At 37.4% G+C, this 13,286-nt stretch overlaps 1 protein-coding gene across 1 annotated transcript in view; it reads left to right on the plus strand.

Annotated features, from left to right (window-relative positions):
• Positions 1 to 1,225: 1,225 nt before the first annotated feature.
• Positions 1,226 to 13,286, plus strand: part of pkn1a (protein kinase N1a) — a 50,900-nt gene continuing 38,839 nt past the window's right edge. Inside the window, exon 1 of the mRNA XM_081361571.1 lies at positions 1,226 to 1,947. Coding sequence (XP_081217697.1) covers positions 1,927 to 1,947 — 21 coding nt within the window. The 5' untranslated portion in view covers positions 1,226 to 1,926. The remainder of the gene's footprint in view (positions 1,948 to 13,286) is intronic.

Consider the following 13,286-nt stretch of genomic DNA (forward strand, 5'->3'; position numbering starts at 1 on the left):
AAGTAATTGACGACTACATCCTTGCTAACACAATCGATAATCGTCTGCAAACACGTCAACATACTCGTGACAAGATTTGTAAAAGATGTCATATCTGCAATGTCACAAACTTTGACGGCTAATTGTTGACTTTGCTTATTAATTTTAGTCTGTACATTGTATTGCACCTGTGACTAAACTAATAAATACAGTAATTAGAAAAATACAAATTATTGTGTCGCAGTTTAGAGGTTTGAGTGATTTCACTTACCGTTACCGTATTTGTATTTCCTCGCCCGTTGTCTTTTTTACTCGCCATGACCATATTTGTATTTCCTCGACCGTTGTCTTTTTTACTCGCCATGACCATATTTGTATTTCCTCGACCGTTGTAAAGCCACTCGTTATTACCATATTTGTATTTCCGACTCTTGAACCTGCTAGGACTCCGAAACCCTCCCAGCAACAGGTACAGAAGTTGAGAGTTGTACTTATCTACACGGTAACAAATAAATGTTTTCATTTTACCGTGTATTTAATCTGTGTGCAAACTCAAATCTTACGTCTCAAGTGGTAACGTTAGCCTAGGCCTAGTTGCTGATGCCTTCTCAAGATGTTATACTGATGATCTCATGCATCATGATAGAAATAGTTTTAAATTATTTTAAGGAATCGTTTTAAGTAATTTAAAGAATTAGTTCACACATATATATAAAAATATATATAAAAATATCACGTTTTTTTTTACTCATTCTACACCTGTATGCTGTTTTTCTTTCCGTGAGGAAAAATTGATTGGTCAAAAATCAGTGTAGAGCAGGTTGAGTCATCAATATGTTTTGGTCCCTTTAGCAAGATGTGATCTTGTCAACTCTGCGAGGAAAAAAGTCACAATTATCTTTTTTATTTATTTTTTATTCTGTGGCGGAAAGATGATTTCATATATTTCATTGGTCTTTCAGAGAAAAGTAATGACAGTCGCACACAAGATTACGTATCGTATTTTGGATGTCTACAATATCTTAGCCTTAATTTTTTTATCTTAGTTGAAAGACACTCAGTTTAAAAGCTTAAATGTTTGTCAAAGTAACATACGACTTTTTATTTTAAAATACAGATTTGTTAACCGCTGTAACCTTTGGACATATATATTTTGCGGTGTGAATCAACAGCTGGAAATGTTGTTTGCCACGAGGGAGTGATGAAACCAAATTCATTTGCTTGTGAACACAATGCGAGATCACGTGACCCCCAAGAGCGCGCAACCGGCTCACTGCCTGCGTCCACAATGCTCGCGCGCGCCCGGACTCGGAGAGAGAGTACACGAGCCTCATCACTGGCGCGCGAGGAACACACTGGAGAGCGGCGACCGTATCTTTTTCCAGAGGAGCGGATTGTTGTATTATTCACCGGCTGTGAATGTGAACACTTCGGGCCTTGTTTGATAATGAGCTAGCTGTTGAACTGAATATACGCGGTGGTGTTTTCAGATGAAGAAGAAACTCTTTTGACCAGTTACCCTGACCAATGCGGTACATGTATGCATCTGTAACGAGCTCCACCAGAAGAACTATTTTAGGGCGCTATCATGGAAAAATACATACAACTTAACTGCAAGCTGTCGATATGCCAGATTATAGTTTGATTGAACGTTGCCATTTATGTAGCTAATGCTTTTATATCATGTTTTACATGCAGTTGTTTTATTTTAAATTGAAGGAATTTTCGAAGCTTCGGTTTTGTCCAAATGACAACCTGCATCAGGTCTGACAGTGATGAAACAGCATTTATTATATGCACAGAGTTTGAATAAATCGTTCAACCGCTGCTGGATCTTAAACGGTTGCATTGAGAGCTGACATTGTTTGTCGGCGATCATTGAGAATCTAGGAAGAAGAGGAACGACAATTTGGGTGTCCTGATACAAACGCCAATCCAGATACAACCATGGCAAATGACTCCATCCAAGTAAGTTGACTGCTTATTACAGAATAAACCCCTCAAAATGTACAGTTAGAGTATTGCACCCTTCTAGTTAGATCCTAAAACCCCTCACGTGCTTTATTATACCAATATAATCCCATGGATTTGGGGGGCAGACAATACAGTTGCTCTTAAGACCCATGAGATGCATTCACTTTTACTTAGAAAGCTCGTCTGAATGGAAGAATGACTTGAGTTTATCTCTAAAGCGATGGAGTCCCCCATCCACCCTTCATCTGAGGGGGCATTTCTCCTCCATTATGGTGTAAAGAGACATTTGTGGTGGCTAAACACAAGTCAACATGTTTGGGTTGTACACTAAATATACTACAGTTCATTTGGAAAACCCTGTTGAGCTTGGGTTGTTTTAGACCTGCTCTGTTTTAAACACCAATATTTATGTTTTCTCGTTGTGGTGTGTGCCAGAGAATTGTGAACCCAAAATTTCACTGAACTAAAACAAATAAAATGAAGACTAAGTTTAGGCCTTGTATAGATAGTCTTTTATGACTTATGGAAAGTGTTTAAAGAAATGTTTTATGTGTATTTCTTTGTATGGTCTATTAAATGTAAGCTGCCAGCACACATGTGTTATGTAACATGGGCACATATGCTGACCAGATTCTTTGGGAAAAATGTCAAAAGCAGTTTAAAACAAATGTTCAACAAGAAGCTTTAAAAGAGCAACATATAGCACCATTAACTGGACTAGAGATAGTCGATATATCAGACAGACTGAACCAAGGATATTTAGGAATTTTCAGCAGATTATCCGAATAACCAGTTTAGTCGATTTAACCAAAGGGTTTTTTTTTTGTTTCCTTTTCACTATTTTGTCTTTTTTTTTTCTGTTTTCAATTCATTTTTTTGGAATTGAATAATATTATGTATAGTGCATTTCATGTGGTCAAAATTTATGCAAATTGATGCAATTTTTACATTCATGCTTTAAAGAGTAATTCACCCCAAAATAAAAGTAGTGTCATCATGTAGGCCTAGTTTTTTAAACCTGTATAATTTTCTTTATTTTGTGGAACGCAAAGATATTTTAAAGAATGTCGGCAACCTCTTTTGGTCACCGTTGACTTCTATGGTATGAAAAAAAAAAAATTCTCAAAATATCTTTTATGTTCCACAGAAAAAAGAAAGTCATACAGTTTTGAAACAAAATCACGGTAATATGATGCCAATTTTTTTGAAAAGTATGATTTTTAATCTGAAAAAAGGGAGAACCCTTCCATTAATAAATCAGTTATTTGGATAATATGCTGAAACTGACCAAGTATTGGCAGATGAATCATTCTGGCTGATTCATTGACTTTCACTAGTCCAGTTTAATCTTTTAAACATAGGCGTAATTCTATGGGGGGACAGGGGGACACGTCCCCCCCAATATTCAAAGAAGGACAATTTGTCCCCCCCAATATTTGATCATACTGTATGATTATGCGGGCAATATCATTGTGATTACAAATACATCTTTCTTTCCAGCTCCGAAAATATAAAATCCCGGCCGGTCCATTTCCCAAATCCATTCGACTGGCCTTACACTATACATTAACAAAACCTATTTCTCCTGAAATCCATGTCATGTTTTCCCTATACCTTTAGTAGCTCGTGCACCGTCAGTGAGTTAGGAAAAAACAAACAGAAGAGTTAGGAGCGCGAAATCTGACAGACATTTGGCCATACAGTACCTGTCAACACTCCCGTTTTTCCCGGGTTTCTCCCGTTTTTTTAGCCCTATCTCCCGGACCCCTCCCGGTTTGTTATTTCTCCCGGGAAACTCCCATAATTTGCATGGCCCAAACTGAGTAAAGCCTCTGTTTAGGCTATTAAGGAAATATAATTTTGGCAAAAGAAGAACTTTTATTTTAAATAAATGTTCATTTTAAATCAGCCTATGTCAGTGTGATATGTTACCATATTATCATGCTTAACACTAAGAATTTGAATAATTGTAATGTGATGATCAGATGCAGATATCTAAATCAGAGAATATCATAGGTTCGGGCGGTTTGCGGGTGGATTATTTATTTTTAACAGTGGATTCGGGTGACTCAAAGTGCACCAGATTAATGAACTTACCTTTAAAATGTACAAAATTTTCTTACGGGGGAGCATGCCCCCGGACTCCCCTAGAGGTACCAAGTACACTTAACAGCATGACTGTTGTATGCTGTTAAGTGTTCGGACTCTGACTTTTATTTTATTTTGATTAAAAAAATGTGTGCATGCGCCAACACAAAAAGTCCCACAGCTGTCCCCCCCAATGTGTGATTGACAATTTCGCCCTTGCTTTTAAAGCTTCTTTAAGGCCACCACTGTTTTCCCAATTTAAACCTTTTTGTAGATATTCGTGTAATGTTGCTGAATTGTTGTCATAAGTGACCAGATACTTTCAGAAAACATGGAAAACACCAACAAAGTCATAGTCCGACTCCTACACATATTTTCCCTGTTTCATGAAGCATCTCCTATATGGTTACAACTAACAATGTGGACATAGCCTCATGCACACACTCATGTCCACACATAGGATGACTAAGCAAGAACAGTCATCATCAGGAATGTGAATGTGATTATGTCAGCAACTGAATGACAACAGCTGATTCACATAATGAGCATCAGTTTTTGTTTTGTTGAGAGAGCCCTCAGGGTTCAAAATGAGATGCAATGATCTTATCTTTCATATCCTCACAGCAGGCGATTCTGCACACAGATGCGTCGCAAGCTAACAACCTAACAGTTTATTTGCTCACTAGATTATCAGTTCACAGATGGAGCTGACAGAACTTAATGTTATGTGCTTGGCTAGCATGTTCCGCAAAGCCTTATCCCTGTGAACTCCTGTTGTGTATCTGTATGTTTTATTAAGTAAGTTCCCAGCCCTCTACGCATTAGACCTGCTTAATGGGGTTTGAAGAGTAGGTTAATTCCCTTTTTGCTGTCCTGTCTTCACTTCACTGGCTTTTAACACAGTTGCGTATTGTTTTTGTCAATAAGTACATACCATCAGCAAATCGATGCGCCTGTATGTCGGTCTATAGAATAAGGTGTACGTTTGGTTTCATTTTATATCAATGGAAATTGGAAGTTAATTTCATCTAGTAAGCAGTTTTAGTGCAATGAACACAGTTGGTTAAAGTAGTTCACCTCAAAACGGAATAAAGTAGTTTATACCCCCCCCCCACCCCCACAAAAAATAATATATATATATATATATATATATATATATATATATGTCACTCAAGTTACTAAAGAACTTAAACTCTGGTTGAGTCTAATTCATTAACAAATTGTTCTGATTAGTTTTGTGAACCAAAACCAAACCAAAGTCAGACTCAAACCAACTCATGAATGAATTAGCCTAGTCATAATCCCCCCCCCCCCCCCCAAAAAAAAAACTGGAATTTTTTCACAGTTCTTAAAAGTATCATTTTTTTCTTACTTTGAAGAATATTTTAATAATCTGAAGAACCATCCGTGCTAAAAATCAGTGCTTTCTTTTTAAGAGTGTGATAAGAAAGAGTATGTTGTTTTTGTTTTATTACTGTCTAACATTTGGATTTGATTTTGGCGAGGATGCTCAAAGATGAGCTTACCAAGAAGAGCGCACTTGTCAGTATCTGTCTGCATCTCTGTTGGCCAAAAAAGTTATTGCTGAGATCTCATTGGCTGTGATGTGTTTGGCTGATTGTGCAGTTTTGGAGGGGATCATGAGGGCATGAGACTGATGCTCAGGCATAATGGACTCCATTGTGTTACCACAGCTCCAGATCGTATTCACCATTGACTTTATGTTGTGCTCTACCGCCACACCCTCAGCCTATTTACTGACCCCTAGTGTGTGTGTGTGTACTGGTGACTCGCTGCTGTCATGTTTGTGTTGACCACCTTGATTGGACTAACTTGAATTTATCTGGTGGTTTATGTAAATATCCATCTCTCAATACTGTTGCTGAGGGGTAACATTTGCTGCTTTGTGTTTTTTTATTTTTACCTTTTGTGTTTTTTTTTTTTTATTATTTAAAGGGGTGGTTGATTATGATTTCACTTTTTTAACTTTAGTTAGAGTGTAATGTTGCTGTTTGAGTATAAACCACATTTGCAAAGTTACAACGCTTGAAGTTCAATGCAAAGGGAGATATTTTCTTTTACTGAAATCACTTTTTAAGGACTACAACAAATGGCTGGTAGGGACTACAACGAGCTTCTTCCTGGGTTGGTGACATCACAAACCCTAAAATTAACATAAACCCTGCCCCCGGGAACACGCAACAAAGGGGTGAGGCCCTCTTGGGCTGCTTTAGAGAAGAGTTGTTGTCGCTGGAAAAAGTTTGTCCCAGGGTTAACAAACTAAGAGAGGTTGAAATTTATTTTTAACACTGTGCCTGAACATTATAACCTCAACGTTTGTCTGTGCGCTCCACATGTTACGGAGAACAGCTTCCAGAAGAGAGTACAATGCAGGCTATACGCACAAAAGCTTCTCCTGAAAGACATAGCCATTACCATTTTGTCGAGACAATCTTGTTGTTTATGGATCACAACTTGTATCATTATTTGTAGTTGTTTTAAATTTACAGTTCCAATTATAAGCTCATAAATTGCCATATGATGTAAACAAAGGGCAAAGCTTTGCCTCTGCTAGTCTGCTAACTAACATTGCAGTATTGATGTAGTGTTTACTGTAGCTTTTGTAAGCTCTTGCTTTTCTAAGACTGTTCACTGAAATATTTTGAAATTGATGCCATTGTTAATATTTACACTAGGAAAGAACTCCCAGTTGTTGTGGAGGGGCAGGACATTTCCCGAACGCACACTAAGCACTGCCAATCACAACACACTGGGCCAGCTAACCAATCACAGCACATTTCGTATTTCGGAAGGAGGGGCTTCATCGAAAACGACGCATTCAACCAGACTGAGGACCTGTAATAATGTAAAATATGTGAAAAAATTAGGCTATGCGTTTTTTGATCAATCAAGCATATTCTGCACCCCAAAAACAAAATCAAGACTTCGTATAATGGCATAATAGGACCCCTTTAAGTCATCATAGGGCTGTTCCCCAGTGTTCATGTTCACATGTAGCTTGAGTTTTTTTTTATCTTACCAGTATTGGTTGCTATTGGATATTTTATTGTGCATGTTTGCTTACTCTAGTTTTACATTTATATTACCCTTGCTGTCAATTGATTAAAGTTGATTGGATTGTCATTGTTTGCTAATTGCTGCGTTCTCATGAGTAAAAGGTTGTTGGAGGAGAGTGAGTATTGTCTAGCCCTTATTGCACAAGAATTGAATCTACAATTTATTAATTTATTGGTTATACCATGCAAATGATTTATCGGCTTATCTGTATCAACTAGAATTGTAATATCAGTGCATGATCTCCAGTGGAGAGCATACTGGTCTGGCGTATCCCTGTTTTTAAGCTGATCAACAGCTGGTTTAATAACTTTAATGGGTGGTTCAGAAACTCGATCGCTTCCCTCCCCATTCCCCCCCCCCCCAAGTGTAAAACAGCTGCGTTTTCTCATGACCTCATAAAGGCAAACTCTGGCCATGTGCTCCAAAGCCCTTTTTTTTTTTTAAATTCCAGTTCCTCCCAATTATGACGTCATCAGTTCTGTGTCCATGATGAGTTCTACTCATTATCCAACGTTCTGAAGCATTAGTGCAGCTTGCATAACTGTTCCATTACTAAAACCACACTTTCATTATTTCAGTGCCTTGGGCTTGTCCTCCACACATTGATCTTGATGCGAAGTACTCAATCGCTGCGTAAATGCTCTCTTTCTCTCTCATTCTCTTGCTCTAATTGTTCATTGTGGTTTAACTGCTTGATTTGTTATTCAGGAAGAAATGTCACTAATGTACACGATTAGACTTTGTTCTCTCTCTGTGTGTTAAATTAATGTTCTATTGTTATGCTAATCTCCGATTTTTATAAAGCACTTAAAAACCACAGTTTTCTGGTTGAATGCAAGAATTTCAATTCGGCCCGCCCCGTGAAATCATTTATTTGGATGCCATCCTGTTAATACATCCCAGAGTGATGAATATTTAATGCTGTGAAAGCCAGCATACTCTGCAGAGAGACACATCCTCCCCTCCCATCCACACTGTCCTGTTGCTCTTTGTCTGAGAGAGCATGCAACAGTTAGGGTGTTGTAAACTGATCCGCTGGGTGTAGTAGCGCCTGTAATCTCTCTCTCTCTTTGCTTCTATCTCTTCTCTCTTCCCCCTTCCTCTTTGTGAAACACCAGCTGCTCTACACCACCCCCCCCTTAACTCCAAAATTCCCCTCTCTCTGTCTGTCTCTCTCCCTTTATCAGACCGGTCAGCTCTCCGTCACTCCCACTGCTCGCTTGGATTTCCAGGCTCAATTTAGGATTCAGGGTTTCAGGCACTCTCTTTGGAGATCGGATTGCTCTGAGAGAATACGCTGAATTTGAGCTTGAATTTGGGGGGTTTTCCCAGTGTTATGTCCCTGATAAGATTATCATTTTAGCTTTCTGAATCATTCTGTTAAGCAGAAAAGATTTTTGTATGTGGTCAGGAAAAAAGGAGCAAATAAACTATGGTTGATTGATGGATTAGATTTAGCTTTAGGATTTATTGTATTTTTATTTTCAAAATCTAAAAAAGAAATGGCCTTTGAGGTCATACAGATGAGAATATAATCTTGGATATTTACACATAAACTTTACAGTCTTTTTATAAAATTGTACTATAGCACAGAAAGTGGGAATGGAGAAGCAACGTTTTTGAAAATACTTGTTAGTAATGATATATGAAAGAAAAAAGCTTGTTTTTTTTTTCTCATCTGTCACATTAGAAAGAAGGATGTGCACACTCTTTCCTGTGTTTGTGTACATGACCACATGCGTGTGTGTGTGCGCATGTCTGTTCATCTGTGTATTTAAGAAAGAGAGAACTTCTCCAGGTCAATGTGTCTCAGAGTCCCCTGACTCTGGGTGGGTCTGGTATTTTACAGGGTACTTAGTCTATATAATACTGTGTCTGTGTGAGATACACTAGCTAGCGGCTACTATTCTTTCAACAATCCCATTATTCATACAATCTTAGATAACCTTTAAAATGGAGCAATAAACTACAGCCATAACGATCCACTCCAGGAAGAGATGTACTGATTTCCTCATTCATTCACACACACACACACACACACACACACACACACACACAAGGGATACTTTGCAGTAGAGTAACAGTGACATACAATCCTTTGTTTAGCTGATCATGTTTTTTTTTATTCACTAATAGGATCAGTTGGTTTGCACAAGGAAGGCTTGTGTTTTATGCAAATACATTATAAACATTCCGTGGATTTGAAACATGACGGATATACTTTGCTTCCTGGTTATTTTTAGACATTTATCAAACACTCACATCTGCTGTTATAGAGATTCGATCAGCTTGTGTTGTAATGCGAATGGGAGACATTGGGAGTGGTCACAGACAGGTGTTTGCAACCAGGTTTCCAGGACAACTGCTGCCGTAGCAACTATGATTAGTGATGTCACAGGATACTGTCTCACAGGAGGGTGGTAGAACAGGCACAAAGCGCTTTAATTAGCTCGGCCCTTTAATTTGGGGAATCTAGGTGTCGTACTAATTCATTAACGAGAGAGATCTTAGACTTAAACTTTGAGTTAAGACAGATAGAAATAAACTTTTAAAGTAGTTCAAAATATTTTAGTCATTGAAGCGTCAGTCTTTTTGTTTTTAGTAATTTAGTAATCAATTGAAAAAAAATTTTTTCAATTATTCCAAGAGCAGTTGTACATCTACATGCCTTCAAAACATTAGCAAGCACATTATTATTATTATTATTATTATTATTATTATTATCTAGGATTGCCTTATTTAAAATAAATAAATGCATGCACAGTTTGGAACAACATGAGGATGAGGAAATGACAGAATTTTCATTTTTAGGTGAACTATTCCTTTTATACACTGTTTCCTGCAAAAAAAAATTGTTTGGTTTTTATTATGTTCAAGAACATGTTAAACCATAATTTATACTATATCATATACTAACCTAAACCATAATTTATACTATATCCTATACCAGGGGTCGGCAACCCAAAATGTTGAAAGAGCCATATTGGACCAAAAAAAAAAAAAAAAAATCTGTCTAGAGCCGCAAAAAATTAAAAGCCTTAAATAAGCCTTAAAGGCAACACATGCTGTAAGTGTCTATATTAGCTTTATTAGCCCCCTAGTATCAAAATGATAAGTAGGCTACAAATACATAATGAGCATTCATGATTAACGTTAAATGTTTATTTTACCTGCAGCGCATCCTGGAGAGAATGAAGCACCACGTGACTACTCTGCTGTACAATGGTGCTATTAATTTAATTTCCATTAAAATTTTAATGTATTATGTTTCGTTTTATTTATTCGTGTATTATTTTTACAACGTTGAAAAACTTTAACCCAAAAGCGACCGTTTTTCAAGGCGACCGTTATTTATAATGTGTCACTTTATGGTTTCCATGGTGACGCGTCATTGCGTGTCACGTGACACACCGCAGCAACAGCAGAGCTGAATGAATGATGATCTGCTTTTATGTCATTTTTCCTTTTTTATTCAAAATATTAACAAATGTTTTAGATATGGCATGAAATATCTGATATTCCGATTGTCAAATATATGCAAGTGGAAGTGTTTTGTTGTTTAAACACCTTTATAACGATCGCGTTAGTTGAGCTGTATGCGCGATGGGCGCCGCCATCTTAGTTTGTGCCGCAGATGCAGTTCAGAGAATCGGATCTGTTGGATTTACAACACGTGAATTCATCCACTTCTCCCGAAATACATAAAAGTAAGTGGCTGGTGAACTGGGAGAAGAATAGAGTAAACTTTAAAGTTACTTACACAATGTGTATCTGATATGAATAAAACGTATATAATGGAAATGATTATTATTGCCTCTTCCTTTAACATCATTGTATATTTTACAAACTCTAAATGTATTGTTTTTTTAGTACTTATATGTCTAAAACCTAACATAAACATTATGTGGTTGAAAACACGGAGAAGTTGTGATATATGACAGGTCTGAGCGCGCCTGTCTCTGGCTCAGCGCCAGCCAACGCGCAAGAGCACATTTGAATTTAGCAATTGATCACGTCATGCACTGACCGTTCTAATCACACCGACCACCGATCGTACGTGCGAAAGGGTTATGAATGTTTGTCATGTTTTTCCTCCTACAGAAATTATATTAAAACAAAAAATATTTTTTCCATTTTCATATTTTTGAAAAAGCTCCAGGGAGCCACTAGGGCGGCGCTTAAGAGCCGCATGCGGCTCTAGAGCCGCGGGTTGCCGACCCCTGTCCTATACTAACCTAAACCATAATTTATACTATATCCTATACTAACCTAAACCATAATTTATACTATATCCTATACTAACCTATACCTAGGATCAGGATTTTTGCAGCCGATACCAACTACCGATTTCTTGTCATCGTGAATGGCCGATCCCGATCATTCAAGCTTTATAAATAAGTGATATGTAAGCTCTCCGTTGATTGTCACTGATAATGATCAGATATTTCTTTAAATTTTATTATTAACTTGCGTTAACTTCACTCAAATAACACGCTTGGCCAGCTACAGAGAAACTATTAAGTGACCAATCATGAGTGGCAATGTAGCATTTAACCAGCATGGTTAGCCAACCATTCTGATTATTCCAGGCTGAGGACGGTTTGTAATGGTGCCGTGCACACCCAATCTCAAGTGGAAATATAACCGGAACCGCTCCTTACCGTTCTTAAAACCGTTTGGCCTGTTGGTGGAAAAGCAGCTCAGCTCATCTATCGGATTCAACTGCATTTAAATACGGTTTTCAGTTCAGAAACTTTGCAGTGTGTATTTAGCAGCATGAAAAATATCACTGTAAAAAAAGATTCTGTAAAAATAGGGCACAAAGCACTGTATAAATATGAAGAAATTTTCCAAATTGTTTTTTTACTTTTAAATTACACATTTCATTAAATTTTGCATTATAATAATTTAAAGCTGTCAATTGCAATGCGAGGTAAACAAAGCTGCACTCTTGCGAAAAATCAATGTTATAATCAATGAATCTGTGCAATGAATCTCAAGATTCTTTGTTGTCACAATACAAAGTACAGCAAAATCAGTGCAATCCTTACAGTGCAATCACATATAACTAGTGCAAACTAAACGTCCAATTTATATATATATATATATATATATATATATAGTCTTAAGTAAAATTACCTAAACCAATACAATACAAAACAAGTTCGGTCAAGGCAGTAGTTCAAATTAAGCCAGTTAATCCATAACAATGTCTAAAGTACAAAAGTGTAGAGTATTGACTATTGCACACGTATTGCACAGTTGTGGCATATAACAGAAGAGACGTAAATGTTGCATTTTTTTGCATACTATTGGCACAAGTAGTGAGCAATCAAGTATTGCACAGATCTTTCACAGCAGATCATACAGGTTATTGCACAATAGGCAGTAAAGTACTGCATACGTTATTGCACACAATGGGAGAGTAGTAAGTAACTGAATGAAAACAGATACCGAGTGCTATAGCCACTGTGGGGATGATGTCAATTATGTCTTTGACATCATGTTTATACTTAGTTGGTTATAATGAAAGGATTCGTGAGTGTGCAGAACTCGCGCTGAACAAAAACTCAGCTGTTTTGAGCAGTGTTGAGGGGATTGGGGACTAACTTAAACACATCTGATTGGCCTTTGCACTTGGTAGTGTTTTAAAGGCACAATATGTAAGATTTTTGTATTAAAATGTAGGGCTGTGCAATTAATTGAATTTCGATTTCGATTTTGGCTACCAACGATCACTAAAATAGTACAATCGAGTAAAAACGATTATTTTGCCATGTTCTGTTTTGCAAGAACACTCTTATTTTGTCTTGTGTTCTGAATGACATGCGCACGCGCACTTCCCGGAGCCGTAAACTCTCTCAGCTTGAATGTTTAAACTGATAAGACTAAAAGAAGTGAAAATGATCAACTTTAGTTACGATGCAATACTGGCCCGATTGTACAAGTGACAATTCCGTCATGTCCCGACTCCTAAACGCGAGAGTGTAGTTTCGACGCATGCTTTTTCCAACTCAATTTGAGAGACAGAGAGAGAGAAGACGCAGCACCGCTGAACACTCATGCGGTTTGTGAAATTGCGTCTTTGCGAAAGTTTTAAAATTATAGATTTGATTTTATAATCTGTGTGGATTAATTTAGGCTACTCATACAATCTACTTGCTAAA

Source organism: Scardinius erythrophthalmus, assembly GCF_964197995.2.
Source record: "Scardinius erythrophthalmus genome assembly, chromosome: 3".
Taxonomy (NCBI): domain Eukaryota; kingdom Metazoa; phylum Chordata; class Actinopteri; order Cypriniformes; family Leuciscidae; genus Scardinius; species Scardinius erythrophthalmus.